General features: G+C 35.3%; 1 protein-coding gene across 50 annotated transcripts in view; it reads right to left on the bottom strand.

Moving 5' to 3' along the window:
- Nucleotides 1-17,548, bottom strand: part of FUT8 (fucosyltransferase 8) — a 367,612-nt gene that overhangs the window by 228,070 nt on the left and 121,994 nt on the right. For all 50 annotated transcript variants that reach the window (XR_014059426.1, XR_014059425.1, XM_081509992.1 and 47 more), the window contains one exon: nucleotides 3,662-4,090. Coding sequence is in view for 48 of the 50 variants with exons in the window: in XM_081509992.1 (XP_081366118.1) it covers nucleotides 3,662-3,864 (203 nt within the window). In the remaining 2 variants the exon portion in view is untranslated. The remainder of the gene's footprint in view (nucleotides 1-3,661; nucleotides 4,091-17,548) is intronic.

The following is a 17,548-nucleotide window of genomic DNA, read 5'->3' as shown; positions in this document are numbered from 1 at the left end:
AATTATGGAGTGAGACAGAATTCTTCTATAATTTAATTGTGGTGCTGGCTACATGACTGTAAGGATCTGTCAAAATTCATAGACATTTATGCTAAAAGGAGTGAATTTTACCATATGGAAATTATTCATCAACAATTCAGAATTAAATATACATACAGATACACACAGAGATACACACAGCATGATGCTTTTGAACTGTGGTATTGGAGAAGACTCTTGAGAGTCTCTTGGACTACAAGGGGATCAAATCAGTCAATACTAAAGGAAATAAACCCTGAATATTCATTGGAAGGACTGATGCTGAACATGAAGTTTCAATACTTTGGCCATCTGATGCGAAGAGCCAACTCACTGAAAAAGACCACAATGCTGGGAAATACTAAAGGTAACAGAAGCGGGTGGCAGAAAATGAGATGGTTGGATAGCATTACTGATTGAATGGACATGAATTTGAGCAAACTCCGGGAGATAGTGGAAGACAGAAGAGCCTGGCATGCTGCAGTCCATGGTGTTGCAAAGAGTCAGATATGACTTAGCAACTGAAAAACAACAACATACAGCAACCTCCCCACATTGTACTAAAGGCATTTGTATCCCTCAGAGTAATAATCTTCAAATTATTTTCCTAAATTTGCAGTCCTATCAACAAGATTAGCAAACACAAGCTAGAGGGTTGGGTAATTGCTTTTAAAAAATGACTGTCCTGAATGTTTAAAAATTGTAGTTTCAGACTTCTGACTTCCTTTCCAACTTCAAGCCACATACCATATCTCAAAGAAATAATCTTAACTTTACAAGACATCTGAATTAGGTGGCTCCAGTGGTAACGAATCTGCCTGCCAATGTAGGAGACACAGGAGATGCAGGTTTGATACCTGGGTCAGGAAGATCTCCTGGAGGAGGAAATGGCAACCTACTCCAGTATTCTTGCAGGGATAATCCCAGGGACAAAGGAACCTGGTGGGCTATAGTCCACAGGGTTGCAAAGAGTCTGACGTGACGGAGCATGCACACGTGCAGGCTTCTGGGTTACTTTCTAATTCCGATCCACAAACCATATCTCAAAAAAATAATCTAGCTTTACAGACATCTGAATTAATTCTACATAGTCTACCTTCTGGACATATTTTCTTATTAAAAAAGACACAGAAAACTGAGTATGAAATATTACAATAAAGGGAGAAAAAGAAACCAATGTCACTAGCACCTCTACTGCTCTTCCTTTGATATTAGGGACTTTAAAATAAAATCTCTTCGGCGAAAACACAAATGGTCCTACCAATAAAGTTGATGGAAAGGCCTGAGGAAGCTTTATTCCCTAATTAATTACATATTTTCTTGAAATTATTTGTGTGTGTGTGTGTGTGTATACAGGCTCATTTGCTCCATCTGTGCTTTCAGATTGTATATATGCTATAACATGACATATTAAATGTCTACACTCTTAGAAGTTATCTCTACATTTGAGAAGCTGAGAACTTAATTCTTCAGCAACATGAAAGACTACAAAGAAAGTGACTTAAGAAACTCAAAGATTATTTTGCAGAAGGAATAACTTTTATTAAGGCAAGTTTTCCTTCATGCAATAGAAACAAACACTGGACTGGCTGAAAAGTTCATTTGGATTTTTCCATAACACCTTAAAGAAAATCCTAAATGAACTTTTTGGCCAACCTAACGCCTGGCAGTTAGAAATAAGCCAACTGAAGTGTCAGTATTTAAGTTGAAATTAGGGGGAAAATTAGCAAACTTTTATAAGCCTAAATTAAGAGGCAACATCTTTTTCAAGGAGTAAAACTCTTATAATGTAGAATAAGATCTTACTACAAGGATTCTCCAAAGTTAACTACTCTTGCTGATCTGCTATATGAGATGTTTAGATGAGATTTCTGAATCATTTACTTCTCACTGGTTTCTATTCAGAGTGAAAATGAAAGTCACTCAGTTAGTCCACAGAATTCTCCAGGCCAGAATACTGGAACGGGTAGCTGTTCCCTTCTCCAGGGGAATCTTCACAACCCAGGTTTCTCACATTGTAGGCGGATTCTTTACCAGCTGAGCCACAAGGGAAGCCCCTCCATTCAGAGAGGCAAAACAATTCACCAGTTCCCTGGCTTTCCACTCAAACTGCCAGGATTCAAAGTAAGTGCCATCATTTGTGAAAACTGTGATCTTGGGAAAAATTAAATCACTTAATATTCTGTTGATTCCTTATCCGTAAAATGGTTATACAATTAGAACCAGCATCCCATCAAAAAGTTGTGGAATTCAATGAGATAATCCATATAAAGTCCTTGGCAAAGTACTTGGCACAAAATAAACTCTCAACAAATGACAGCTATTATTACTAACTTCTAATTATCAATCTTTGGTTCCCATAACAAATGAGTAGGACTCTACTGAAAGACCATCCTTTCCATGATCCTCCCTGGCTCTTCTCAACAAGGAAATAAAATGATACACAAATTTCAAAGTTATCCATCTGCTTTCTAATTCCTGACGACTTTGTACTTTGCTGATTGGTACTACTCTTACAAATGATAGGGATGATATTTCATTCATTGCTGTAAAACTCATAACACATATCACAGCTTTCCAAAGAATATAAAGAGATCAAAAATAATATCAGGGTGAAGAAAAGTTATGGAACTAAACAAAAGGAAAGAACTGAGTTCTAAATAAAGAGTGAAGGGCAGTTAGGGCAGGGAAGCACCAAGGGTGGATGATGCTGCCAACTACATTTTGTCATAGAACACTCCTCAGCCTCCACAGCATCACTCTCTCCAGTTCTCCTTCTCCAATTACTCTGAAGGCTCTATGCACAACAGAACGCTTCCATTTTCAACTCCTCGGTTTATTTGTTTCTCAAAAAAGAAATGACTTTGTATTCTTTTTCTCTACACTACTTCCCTTAGAGTCAATTACCACCTGTAGATGAGTCTCACTTTTTCATCTTCTCAAATCTTCGACTGCTCTCTTGAGAGACAGCAAGCACTAAATATACAATCACCTTCATATTTAAGTATGAGGAATTAGAAGATACTAAAGAACTTCTAAATTCAATAACTTTGAAAACAAATATAGAGATTATCTATTTAACACTATGTTCACTTGCTCCCAAAAATACAGAACTTTGTTTTTCCCAAAAGTTGATGATTTCTAATAGATATTTGTCACATTTTTTAATAGACTAGAAGTAGCAATTATAATAAATCTCTAGATTCCATATACAGTTGTTTTAAGAATGAATTTTTTTCATAAGTTACAGTTAGACTAACTTAGTCTCTCAATTATTATAATGTGTTTATTATAGTCCATGATGAAAATTTTAATATGGACTAATTCAAATCATACAAAGCTTAATTTATTAAAATTATCAAAATGCTGAAGATAATTTGAAACAAAATATAAGTACATGAACTGAACAGCACAGTTTTTCTAGACTAAAATTCATATGTAAAACAAGATCTGCTAGAGTAACTCTCTATGTTAACTACATAGAGAAGCAGTACAAAAAGTACCTTACTAAGATATTTAAATTTTTGCAAAAATAGCAGTTTATAGAAATCATTAAGTATTTTTTTAATAGCTGACTGAAGCCCTACACCTAAAAACAAAGTACAATATTTCACCATTCTTCCCTCAGTTTCTTAGAACCTACCGGAGAGATTCAGCCATTCGCCTCAAGTCTTCATTTTGCTGTTTTAAGCGTTCAAGCTTTGCCAAAATCTTGGACAGTTCTCTGCTAGAGTGATCAGGGTGGTCATTATCTCGTACCAAGTGACCACCTATATAAAATAGCAAGGTCCCCCAGGCAAAAAGAATGAGCATGATCCAACGCCAGGAACCAGTCCATGGCCGCATTTTCAGAGTTTGAACTCACTCTCCTGGGGTCCTGGAGCTCAAAGAATTAAAAACATCGTTACTCTGTTTCTAACCAGTGCAAAGGTTGTAGTCTTCTGTTGTTTCAACACATGATGCTTCAGACAAATTAGTCTCTCCTGTAGTCCTATGGTGACTCTTCTCAAGAGATTTTCCTGGTGGTATGAGTAGGAAGTTTTATTTTCCTGTGCTTCATGGACTCTACATGCTGTGGAAAGAGAAAGAAATGTATTTAAATTATTTAGGATGAGTAAAATAGCGTAAGCTGAGATTCATGGAGTTAAAAGAAACATATTGGTTTTAAGTAGCCAACAGGCTGGCAAAAAATGTACAGGAAAAAAGGAAAAGCTTTTACATCTCCATATTAAATCAAGGCTCTACAACATAAATTAATTAGCTCTAAGAATGAAAGTCCTTCAAATGCGATTATTACTTCTCCTTCTAACATCACTGTGCAATATAAATATAGCACATATACTGAGATTAAAAGATTGTATCTTTGAAAACCCACTCAAAACCAAATAAAATGTACTCAACTACATATTCTGGGCTAATATTCCCATTATCTCAAACTGAAAAAATTGACACATGTTCTCTGTATGAGTGAATTCATTTCTACAAAATTTCAACTCCACCCTCTTCTCACTGCTCAGCTGTCATCACACTATTTCACTCTGCAGATGACAGCCAATTAGCCAAGTAAAGGTTATCACAGCCATTACACAGCTGGCAACCACTCCAAACATCATAAGCAAAGATTCATATGGATTATGGTGGATTATTCCTTCCTCAAATTTATTTTAAAATATCAACAATTGCAACAGAAGTCTAATACCAGTTAAATTTTAGTTACTGTGTATCTTACACTACAAAATGGATATGTTTTCTCAGGCTAGGTTATTGGTTTCATTTGTCACTTCTACATCATTAAGCTTTGAATTTTTTGGAAACAAAACAATTTTCTCCCCAAGGAAAAAATTTGTAGGCAAAGATGTAACTTTAATGCCATCTGATAATTCCAGAGCTATGTAAGAAAAGTCTTATTTCCAGGCACAGAGGTCCTTGTAAAAGAGAAGAGAGAAAAGAAACAGTTTCTATATACATTAACATGAATCTGCCATGGGTTTACATGTGTTCCCCACACTATTGCAATGTTGTGAAGTGATTGGCCCCCAACTAAAATAAATAAATTTATAAAAATAAATAAATAAATAAATAAATAAAGAAAGAAAGAAAGAAAGAAAGAAAGAAAGAAAGAAAAGAAACAGTTTCTATATACAAAACAATGTGATGGGTGCTTAACCATTAATTAAATAGTTGTGAAAGACTAGACAGAAAAGTTGAAGAAATGGTTTAAACAATTAAAGACCACGACTACTATTTTTGTCTCTTTGAACCCCAAATCTCAATTAAAAAATCCACTCTGATGGCCTAAGGGATGTATTTAATTCAGTAAGTTGACAAAAGAAGTATTAACATTTGTGTTAGTAATACTGTCTGACAATACATGCACCATTGTAAAATGCTGTCTTACCATAAGTTAAACCTATAATACATTCTACTCAATACTGCTGCTGCTGCTGCTGCTAAGTCGCTTCAGTCGTGTCCGACTCTTTGCGACCCTATAGACGGCAGCCCACCATGCTCTGCCGTCCCTAGGATTCTCCAGGCAAGAATACTGAAGTGGGTTGCCATTTCCTTCTCCAGTGCATGAAAGGGAAAAGTAAAAGTGAAGTCGCTCAGTCGTGTCCGACTTGCAGCGACCCCATGGACTGTAGCCTACACCAGGCTCCTCCATCCACGGGATTTTCCAGGCAAGAGTACTGGAGTGGGATGCCATTGCCTTCTCCGCTACTCAATACTAAGCTATACCAATAAGACATTAAAAGTGTTTACTCTTCCCCTTCATAGAAAAAGCTAACCTAGAAAGACAAATGTGATAAACAAAAGTACTGAGTTTTCTAAACAAGAATCACCTCAACAACAAATAATAAAAGACGTGCTGTAACATTTTACTCAAAATTATAACAATTATCATAAATATTCAAAGCCAGCAAAAGTATAAAATAATTTGAACAGTAACAAGTTTACAGAAACATAAATTTTGTCATACCAAGTGCTTTGGGATTTTATAAACCATCAAAAACATTTAAGATATTAAATTACTACATGGAAGAGGAGAAATTGTGCTCAGTTGCTCAGTGGTGTCTGACTCTTTGTGACCCCATGGACTGTAGACCGCCAGGCTCCTCTGTCCATGGAATTTTCCAGGCAAGAATACTGGAGTGGTTTGCCATTTCCTCCTCCAGGGAATATTTCTGACCCAAGGATTGAACCTGTGTCTGCGGCAACTCCTGCATCGGCAGGCAGATTCTTTACTACTGAGCCACCTGGGAAGCCCATTAAATTACTGCACTTTACAGTAATATTGATATTGCATATGAAAAACAAGAAATTATTGTAGGAGCAAAACATGGTCATTTCTAAATTAATAGCATGATTTTAATTCTGTCTTTAGAAAGAATATTTCCCCAAAGTTTGTTGTCTTAACCAATATTTTAAAAAGTGATCAACAAAAATCAGCTGAAAACCAAGTAGCTTTCTAGGTAATTTTCTTTAGTATGGTTTAAAAGAGCACATATATAACTTTTTTCTTATCTATAATGAATGTGTGCTTACTTACCTATAATGTTTATTGTTCATTTTTGAACCATACCAACCAAGATTTTAACTTAATGATTTTGACCCATGTTCACTGACATATATATCCAAAGTACTTAGAACAGTATTTAAAACTTAGTTACAAATATTTTTTAATAAATAAATGAATGAGTGAATGAAGATGTCATAATGGCATGTGCCTCTATGATACATGATACAAAATCTGAGCACATCAACCTCAACTGCATTTTGTGCCCCGGAAAGCAAATACGAATGTAGGATGCAGGGGACAGTGCCATTATAAGGAAAATAAACTCATTCAACAAATTTAGGGTTTATTATTATCAACATATATTTTACAAGACACTCCTTAAGTATTAAAATAAACTGGTGTAAAAAGCCAATAAGATCAGCAATCTTATGGTTACCTTTCAGTCATTAAAAATAATTCTCTATGTCTTAATTCTCCTCATCTAGAAGATTCACTTTACAAAGACAATGGGATAGCTGAAGGAAGTACGTACAGCCTTTGATATGAAAGCCACTCAGTTTATTTGTGGATGAATTTATTAGTGAAAATATTTCAACATTAACTACATGAGCTAATTTTGGACTAAAATTTATTAGCATTTGCTGAGATTTCTTCTTCGAGTGGGTTGTTTTCTTGTCAAGTGTTTATGAATTCATTTCTGTTTGAGATTCACATACTACCCTTCATCTGAAAAACAGCAAATGGATTGAAATGTGGCAGGCTTCCTTCTGAAACTTTATTCCTTTATAAAATAAAACATTATTTTATAGACACAATTATAACATTTTATGCAATTTATATACCATGTGTTATTAAGGCAATTTCTAAAATGGCTATTAACGATCCTCGTGTCCTATATCCGTATCTTTGTGTAATCTCCTCCTTCTGAGTGTGGGCAGGACCTAAGGACTTACTTCTTAAATGGAATACAGTGAAAATGACAGAATTTCACTTCTGAGATAAGGTTACAAGAGATATAAGCTACCACCCTGTGAGCTGCCCTGTCAAGAGGCCTGTGTGGAAAGGAACTGATTCCTGCCAACAGCCATGTGAGTGAACTTGGAAATGGATCCTCCACCAGTCAAGCCTTGATACCACTGTAGCTTGACTGACATTTTAATTTCAGGTTTTTGAAAGATCCTGAACCAGAAGATCCAGCTAAAGCCATGGCCAGATTCCTGGCCAAGAGATTAAGTTTTTAAACCACTTAGTCTTAGGGTAATCTGTCATGCAGCAATAGATAATACAGAGGTCTACTCTCCCTACCAGACTGAGTATCTGGCCTTCAATTCAAGTGGTACTTTTTCTGCCCCCAGAAAGATGTACAAAGTCTGAGACACAGAGTAGGCATCCAAGATGTAGGACAGAACTGAATCTTAATCACAGTTTTCTTAATATTCTGCTAATACCTCTTACAAATACTATAAAAATTAAACTCAATTTACAACAAATAAGATATTTGACAAAAGTATAATTATTAGTTTATAATATATCAAAAGTCTAAAAGCATTTCTATCAATGTTTACTAAACAGACTTCTTAAAAGATGCTTGCTCCTTGGAAGTAAAGTTATGACCAACCTAGACAGCATATTAAAAAGCAGAGACATTACTATGCCAACAAAGGTCCATCTAGTCAAGGCTATGGTTTTTCCAGTAGTCATGTATGGATGTGAGTGTTGAACTACAAAGAAAGCTGAGCACTGAAGAACTGATGCTTTTGAACTGTGGTGTTGGAGAAGACCTTGAGAGTGTCTTGAGAGTCCCTTGGACTGCAAGGAGATCCAACCAGTCCATCCTAAAGGAAATCAGTCCTGAATTTTCATCGGAAGGACTGATGCTGAAGCTGAAACTCCAATACTTTGGCCACCTGATGCGAAGAACTGACTCACTGGAAAAGACCCTGATGCTGCGAAAGACTGAAGGCGAGAGGAAAAGAGGATGACAAGGATGAGATAGTTGGATGGCAACACCAACTCAATGGACATGAGTTTGAGTAAGCTCTGGGAGCCGGTGATGGACAGGGAGGCCTGGCGTGCTGCAGTCCATGGGGTCGCAGAGTTGGACACGACTAAACAACTGAACTGAACTGAAACAGACCTTCCGCTTCTAACCGTGAAAGAATAACTGATACTAGATTTGCCTTCACATATAAACAACTGGAAAACTAAAAGAAAAAGAAAAAAATTTAGGAATACAGTTTTCAGACATTGGGCAAAGGTCAGACCAGACTGCAATGCCTGAGAGAAGGTCAACAACCAAATGTAAGCCCTATGTTCACTGCAGGTTTCTAAACTTTATTGAACACCAGGACAAAAATGGATAATTCAAGCAAAGCACAGCTATCTTCTTGAGGTGAAAAGATAAGAGACAAAAAAAGTTTAGAGTATAATCAATTAACAATGTTTTAATAGTTTCAGGTGCAAAACAGAGTGACTCAGTCATACATAAAATAAAAAGTTAAAAAAAAAACACAAAAAACAGTATGATAACCAGCATAAAAACAGACACCAATGGGATAGAATAGAGTGTCCAGAAATAAACCCAGAAATACACGGTCAACTCATTTTTTTAAAACTTAACTTTGGTTAAAAAATATATTATATTAAAACATTATCTTATTTTAAAATAAATAAAATTAAAATTAAAAAAGTTAAGGGAATGTAAGGTGGCTGGAATCTGTGAGACAGTGTACCAAAGTGAAGACAGCTACCCAGAGAAAAGACTCCAGAAATGTGCAGAGGTGATCCTTTGAGTCTCCAGCTAGATACTAAGTTCTGCATGCATAGTACAACCTCATGAGACTTGCAAAGAATACCAAGGAAAGAAAAATTAAATATAGCTGAAAGCTGTACACCTTTCAGAGATTTTACAAAGGGGAGACATATGAGTTCCAATCAAACAGAATGAAAATATCACAGAAAACCTGGGGTATTCAGTAGAAAGCCAAGAAATAAAACAGCTTATAATTTAGGGTTAAGCAAGTCTTAGAGCAAAGTTCAGAAAATGTTTTCTATAAAGGGCAAGACAGTAAATATCTCAGACTATGTGGGACACATACAGTCTCTACCACATATTCTTAGCTTTTATTCTCGTTTCTTTACAACTGTTTAAAAATGTAAAGTCCATTCTTAGCTCAAGGGCTGTAGCCCAGATCTGCTCATGAGACAAGTCTAATGACTCCAGCCACAGAATAAAGGCTATGCTAACAAGATTCACAACAAAACTTAAAACAAGCTGTAAAAGCAAGCTCAAAGTGATCCAAAAGGAAATAAATGCCTATCAAAATAGAACTCAATGTTCTTTAAAGAAAGATAACAAAATACAGACACTTAATGACATAAAGTTCACACTGTCCAGCAACTAACCAAAAATTACAAAGAACATGGAGAAAGATCACCTGAAATGCAGGTATTCAAAAGGCTGTTAAAGGCTAAGGGGTGACTAGAAAAAAGAGCAAACACTCCAGCACTTCAAGCCCCAAACCAAAAATAAGGCAGCAGTAATTCACTACCTTGGCAATTTTAAGTTTCTGCAATAACAAGACAGACAAAAAAATTTCTACCCTTGAGGATAATATTCTGCTGCTGCTGCTGCTAAGTCGCTTCAGTCGTGTCCGACTCTGTGCGACCCCATAGATGGCAGCCCACCAGGCTCCGCCGTCCCCAGGATTCTCCAGGCAAGAACACTGGAGTGGGTTGCCATTTCCTTCTCCACTGCATGAAAGGGAAAAGTGAAAGTGAAGTCGCTCAGTCGTGTCCGACTCTTAGCGACCCCATGGACTATAGCCTACCAGGCTCCTCCGTCCATGGGATTTCCCAGGCAAGAGCACTGGAGTGGGGTGCCATTGCCTTCTCCGGATAATATTCTAGTGGATTCTAATTGCAAGAGCAGTAATGTCACTAAAACAAGCCCTCCAAAAAGCCTCTTCTTGCAGCAATTAACATTCTGATTAATTCAGTAAAAACTGAATATAAAAAATAATCACCAAATTAATTTCTTAAAAATAGTGTAACCATTCCATTAGAAGGAACAACAACAACAGAATGTAGTACTATTACAACACTATCAAATTAACTTTTCTTATACTCAGTGTATCTGGAGAAGGAAATAGCAACCCACTCCAGTATTCTTGTCTAGAGAATCCCATGGACAGAGGAGTCTGGCGGGCTACAGTCCACAGGGTCGCAAAGAGTCGGACAACAGTCCACAGGGTCGCAAAGAGTCGGACAACGACCGAAGCAACTTAGCACACACGCATATTCAAAATATAAGAAAATGACCACAATAGCTACTTCTTTTAGCATCTGACTATGTGAAAGTTTCCAAGAGTTACATTCAAGTGGCTTTACTAAGGTTAAGGCCAAAAGATGAATCTGTGACAACGTGCTACAGAATCAAATCTCTAGGAGCCTGGCGTGTTCTGCCATGAACCATGTTCATTAGAGGATTTTCTTCTAAACTTAAAAATAATTCAGTACTTATTAACTAGTATAAAATATGTATACCCTATGCAAAGGGCAATATGGCATAATATGTCAAATATTTGCATAAACATGTCCTTTGATGAGAAATTCCACTAGCAGAAATTTACACTAAGATGCACTTTAACATGTGAACAAAACACAGTAGAAGGGTATTCATTAAAACATTGTTTGCAACAATTTTAAACTGGAAAAAACATAATTGCTCACCAATAGAAACATGGTTGAAGAAATTATGAATTACTTTTCCAGAAGTGTATATTTTTTTCTATGAGGCCAACAAGTAGGAAAATGTGGCCCACAACCAAGAAGAAAATCAGTCAATTTAAAACAGACCCAGAAGACAAAGGGATGATAAGAGCAGATAAGGATCCTAAAACAATTACTAAAAATATATGCTAGGATTTAAATTTTAGAAAATGAATACATTGATAAAAGAAATAAGAACTAACAAAAAGGCAACATCTATAATTTTTTAAAAAATCTAGAATTTTAAAAAATTCTCTCATAATGATTAAGAGCATATTAGATACTGCAGAGGAAAAGTTAAGTGAATTTGAAGACAAACAGAAGATATTTTCATCACAAGAAAAATATTGTAACTATATATGGTGACAGATGTTAACCAGATTTCATACAGTAATCATTTCACAATGTATACATGTATCAAATCATAATGTTGTATACCTGAAACTAATATAACATTATATGCCAATTTTTTAAAATATTACTCTAAGAGAAAATTATACAGAAAGAAAAAAATTGGAAAGTTTGATTTAAAAAAAAGTAAAATTTTAAAGCAGCCATTGTTTACAGCACTTATCTTCAGATACTACAGTGTTTGACAGCTTTCAGCACAGTCATGTCACCTTAAACTATCATCATGAACTAAAACCTGTTCAGGTGCTAAAACTTTAAAGTCACTCATCCTCATTAGCAAGAAAACAATTTACATTAATGGCTTTGGGGCCAGTTGGAAATGTACAGGCATTCCCCCCATTTTGGCATTCAGTTTGAAAAAGGACTTCTCAAAACAAAACCTACCGTGAAACTTGAAGTAACATGTTAAAAACTAGCTTAGTCACGGGCATACACAGAATTTCCAATGTATTTTTAAATACAAATAAAACCATAATTTGGAGAAGAAGATTAGTCACACGGGGGAAATACACAGGTGCTACAAAAAGAATTTGGCTTATCAGAAAAACATACAAGCTAGTGGGCAACAGAATAATGTCTTTAAAAAGTGCTGAAATAAAAAGAAACAGCAAAATTACCCTTTGCTATCCACTGACAATACCTTCAAACACAAGAGCAGGTTTCTGTAATCTTTCATTTAACTTGGGTAAATACCTAGGATTGAGATTGCTGGGTCATATGAAAAATGTGCATTTATAAGAAAATGCCAAATTGTATTCCAAAGCAACTTCTTCATCCTTAATCTACATCCTAAATTGTTACCAGCAAAAAATAAGTGTTCCTATACTCTGCAATTTCTCCAGCATTTGGTATTTTCAATTTTTTAAAGCAATTCTGATAGTTGTGTAGTGGTATCTCAATGTAGATTTCATTTGCATTCAATTTCTCTAAGCATGTAATCATCTATTCCTCTGCCTGTTTTCCATCCATATAGCTTCTTTGGTGAAATGTCATTTGAGATGTTTTGTCCATTTATATATTAGATCGTTTACATTTGAGATTTAAGAGTTCTTTATATATTCTTGATACATGTCTATAATCAGATATGTGACTTTTCAAGTGTTTACCACCAGTCTGTAACTTGTCTTTGCATTTTAACAGTGTCCTGCATCCAGCAAAATTTAATCTTTTGATTGAATATAATTTTTTAATAGACTGTGGTTTGGCTATTATGTCTAAAACTTCAATGCCAAATCCACAGTCAATATATTTTCTCCTATGTTTGCTTTAAGAAGTTTAAGGTTTCAAAGTTAAAAACAGACTTACCCAGTATTCCCACTCCTATCTAGGCATCACCTCAAGAAAAATTAAAGCTCATATTCCTACAAAAACTGATACACAAATGTTTATAGCAGCTTCATATATAAATAGACAAAAATTGGAGAGAAAATCCCATGGACTTCAACAAGTAAATGAGAACATTCATTTATCAAAACAAATGATAATGTATCAAAAACAAAGGGCTACTACTCAGCAATAAAAAGGAACAAACTATTGGCCCACTCAACAAAATGGGTGAATCTTAAAAAGACATTTTGCTAGGTGAAGGAAGCTAGAACCATAAGACACATATTGTGTGATTCATTTATCCGATATTATGGAAAAAAGAAAACTACAGGGTGAAAAACAGATCAGCTGTTGCCAAGGTCAGAACATATAAGTAAGGGCTGATTACCAAGGGGGTTCAGGGAAATTTTCTACAGTGATGAAACAACTCTAATTGGTACTGAATGATGGCACATTATCTCTGTGGTATTCAACCCCCAAACCCAAATTCCAGTCTAAAAATGGGAAAAATACCAAAAAGCCCCAAACTGAGAGACATCCAACCAAATATTAATACCTGACCCTAACATACTCTTCAAAATTATCAAGGTCGTAAAAAAAAATGAAACAACTAAGAAAACTGTCACAGATTAGAGCAGTCTAAGGAGATATGGTATCAAGGATTAGATTTTGGAAAGGAAAAGGGACACTGTGGAGAAACTGGTAAAATTCAAATACAGTGTGTAGTCTAGCAAATAATATTGCACCCTGTTAATTCATCATTTTTCGCAAACGCACTATGACTAGGTAAGATGTTAACATTAGGCTAACTGGCAAAAAGTGTATGAAAACACTCCTTTCTTTGCAAATTTTCTGTAAATCTAAAATAAAAAGTGTTTAAAAGATAAAAGCAAAATAAATACATTTTCTGGAAACATAAGCTGAAAGAACTTGTTACCAACAGATACACACTACAAGATATACTTAAAAGGATGCTTTTCAGACTGAAAGAAAATGGTAGGTGGAAACTTGAATGTAAACAATGAATAAATGTATGAATAAGTATAAATGAAATGTTTTCTAATTTTTAATCTCTTTTAAAATAAATTTGATTCCAAAATAAAATAAATTTGATTCTTTACAACTAAAATGACAAATACAGAGTTTATAACAAAGTTATAAGATGTATGTATGACAGGCAGAAAAAACAATATGGTTTTAAAGTCTACATTATACTTCAAGAAGTAGGCAAGCATTTGAAAGTCTGGTGAAATAGGTAAAAGCTTCACCCTACTTATTTAACTTATATGCAGAGTACATCATGGGAAAGGCCAGACTGGATGAAGCACAAGCTGGAATCAAGATTGCCTGGAGAAATATCAGTAACCTCAGATATCCAGATAACACCATCCTTATGGCAGAAAGTGAAGAGGAACTAAAGAGTCTCTTGATGAAAGTGAAAGAGGAGAGTGAAAAGGCTGGCTTGAAACTCAACATAAAAAAACTTAAGATCATGGCATCTGGTTCCATCACTTCATGGCAAATATATGGGGAAAAAATGGAAACAGTGAGAAACTTTATTTTCTTGGGCTCCAAAATCACTGCAGATGGTGACTGCAGCCATGAAATTAAGATACCTGCTCTTTAGAGAAAAGCTATAGCAAAGTTAGACAGCATATTAAAAAACAAAGTCATCACTTTTCCAACAAAAGTCCGTCTAGTCAAAGCTATGGTTTTTCCAGTAGTCACGAACAGATGTGAGATTTGGACCATAAAGAAGGGTGAGAGCCGAAGAACTGATGCTTTCGAACTATGGTGCTGGAGAAGACTTGAGAGTCTCTTGGACTGCAAGGACATCAAATCAGTTAACCCTAAAGGAAATCAACCCTGAATATTCATTGGGAGGACAGATGGCTGAAGCTGAAGCTCCAATACTTTGGCACCTGGTGCAAAGAGCTGATTCACTGGAAAAGACCTTGATGCTGGGAAAGACTGAGGGCAGGAGGAGAAGGGGCAACAGAGGATGAGATGGTTGGATGGCATCATTGACTCAATGGACATGAGCTTGAGCCAAGTCCAGGAGGTAGTGAAGGACAGGGCAGCCTGAAGTGCTGCAGTCCATGGGGTAGCAAAGAGTCAGACACAACTGAATGACTAAACAACAAAAAAGCTTCACAATGTAAACTCTTATCAATAAAATATAAAACAGATAAACAATACAAGAAAAAAACTGATGAAACTAAAAACTAGTTCCTTGAAAATATCAATAAAATTAATAATATTCTATATGAACTAATCTAGGAAAAAAAGAAGACATAAGTTGCCAATATAAGGGAGGAAAAAGGAAGCATCATTACAGATCCTACAAAAGGATAATAACAAAATATTATGAACAACTTTGGGTCAATGTATATGAAATCAGACCTGAAATGGATAAATTTCTTAAAATAAACAACTGCCAGTGCCAACTGCTATTCAAGAAAGAACAGATAACCTGAATAAGCATATAGCCTTATATCTATTAAAGATAATGAATGTATATTAGTAACCTTCCCAGAAATAAAACTCTAGACCCACATGGCTCTATGTGTGAATTCCACCAAATACTTATAGAAGACACCACAGCCACTTTATCAATGAATCAAACTTCAAAAAAAATCCCAGTGTCTAATCAACAGGTAACAGTTTCATATAAATGGAATATTATTCTGCAGTAAACAGGAACTAGCTTCCCTGGTAGCTCAGATGCAAAAGAACCGCCTGCAATGCAGGAGACCTAGGTTCAATCCCTGGGTTGAGAATATTCCCTGGAGAAGGGAATCGCCACTCACTCAGTATTCTTGCCTGGAGAATCCCCATGGACAGAGGAGCCTGACAGGCTATAGCCTATTGGATCACAAACAGTTGGACATGACTGAGCAACTAACAAATGGAACTACTGATTTACATAACAACATGGATGAATCTCAAAAATAAGCCTGGTGAAAGATGCTAGGGACAAAAACACACATTTATGAAGTTCTACAACAGAGAAACTAACATAGAGTGACTAAAATCAGATGACTGATTGCCAGGGAGAATGCATACAACTGATTAAAAGGGGGAATGACAGTTTTATGAAGGTACAGATTTAAGAAAAGTCATCTAAGTGTACACTTACTATATGTACATTTTGCTGATGTAGGTAATGCCTCAATAGAGTTGAAAAATCTATTAGAAAAATTTTAACAGAAAATTTAAACTGTCTCTATTCTGTGAATATAACTGAAAATGTCAATAACTGAAGAATGCTAATGCATTAAATGGTTAAATTATGTGCTTGCATTTTGAGTTTCTATGAGATTTTTTTCTTTGTACATACTTACTTTCAATGAAAAAAATCAAAAGTAATTATTCTATAGATACGATCAACTTCAATCCAATTGTTAATGTGAAAATTTTATTTTTTACACATTTCAAAGACAATGAGAATCAGCTAAAGTAACTATAAAAATAATTAACAAACTATAATGAAACTTTTCTGAATCTTCCTAGGAACCTAACTTCTTCTCATTCCTAAAGAAAGGATCATAAATATTCCAATAATAATGATTCCTTAGATTACAATAAATGTATACTCTAGTTTAGAGAGCTATCATGTTTAGAATGATCTTTTAAGTAACTGGAAAGAGTAAAAGACAAATCATTGTTACAGAGTGCTTCTTAAAGTAAGTCAATGTAATAGAATAAACCTAAAATTTCAACAGAAAAATAAAATCATTTTCAACAAATTTAAAGAATGACTACTATAATGTAACAAAGGTTAAGCTTAACTGTTATATTTTAAAGGCATCAGGTTGATGAAAGGAAATCAAAAGAAACTTTTAGAGAAAAGCTAATTATCAATTATAAAGTACAAATATTTAAAAAGTCCTATTATATATAATCCAAGTCAATTCTAGATTAATACAAGTCCACAACTATTTATTTAAATATCTTCTCAACTGATCTTAATTCATTTTCAAATTAAGTAGTTAAAGATTTTACCTAAAATCTTTCTTACTGTCTACTGCTACTGCTACTGCTAAGTCGCTTCAGTTGTGTCCGACTCTGTGCGACCCCATAGATGGCAGCCCACCAAGCTCCGCCATCCCTGGGATTCTCCAGGCAAGAATACTGGAGTGGGTTGCCATTTCCTTCTCCAATGCATGAAAGGGAAAAGTGAAAGTGAAGTCGCTCAGTCGTGTCCGACTCTCAGTGACCCCATGGACTGTAGCCTACCAGGCTCCTCCGTACTCTCCATATATGTAAAAAGAGCAGTAATAACATTTTGTTTAATAATGTAAGGAAGAAGTAGAAAAAAGCAAGTAAAAATTGAATCATAAATTAAAATGGTCCTTTAATGATAGCCGAAATCTAAATAACTAAACTGATAAGTGGAATGAAGGGAGAAGAGGAGGAGAGGAAGGGAAGACAGAAAGGGAGAGAAGGGAAAAAGCATGGAAGGGAAACAGAGGGAGTGACAGGAAAGGAAAGAAAAGGAAATTT

The sequence above is a fragment of the Giraffa tippelskirchi genome, chromosome 7 (assembly GCF_054371585.1).
Source record: "Giraffa tippelskirchi isolate mGirTip1 chromosome 7, T2T-mGirTip1v1.2.pri, whole genome shotgun sequence".
Classification (NCBI taxonomy): domain Eukaryota; kingdom Metazoa; phylum Chordata; class Mammalia; order Artiodactyla; family Giraffidae; genus Giraffa; species Giraffa tippelskirchi.
Note: the sequence above shows the minus strand (reverse complement) of the source record. Positions and strands in the feature narration are given on the sequence as shown.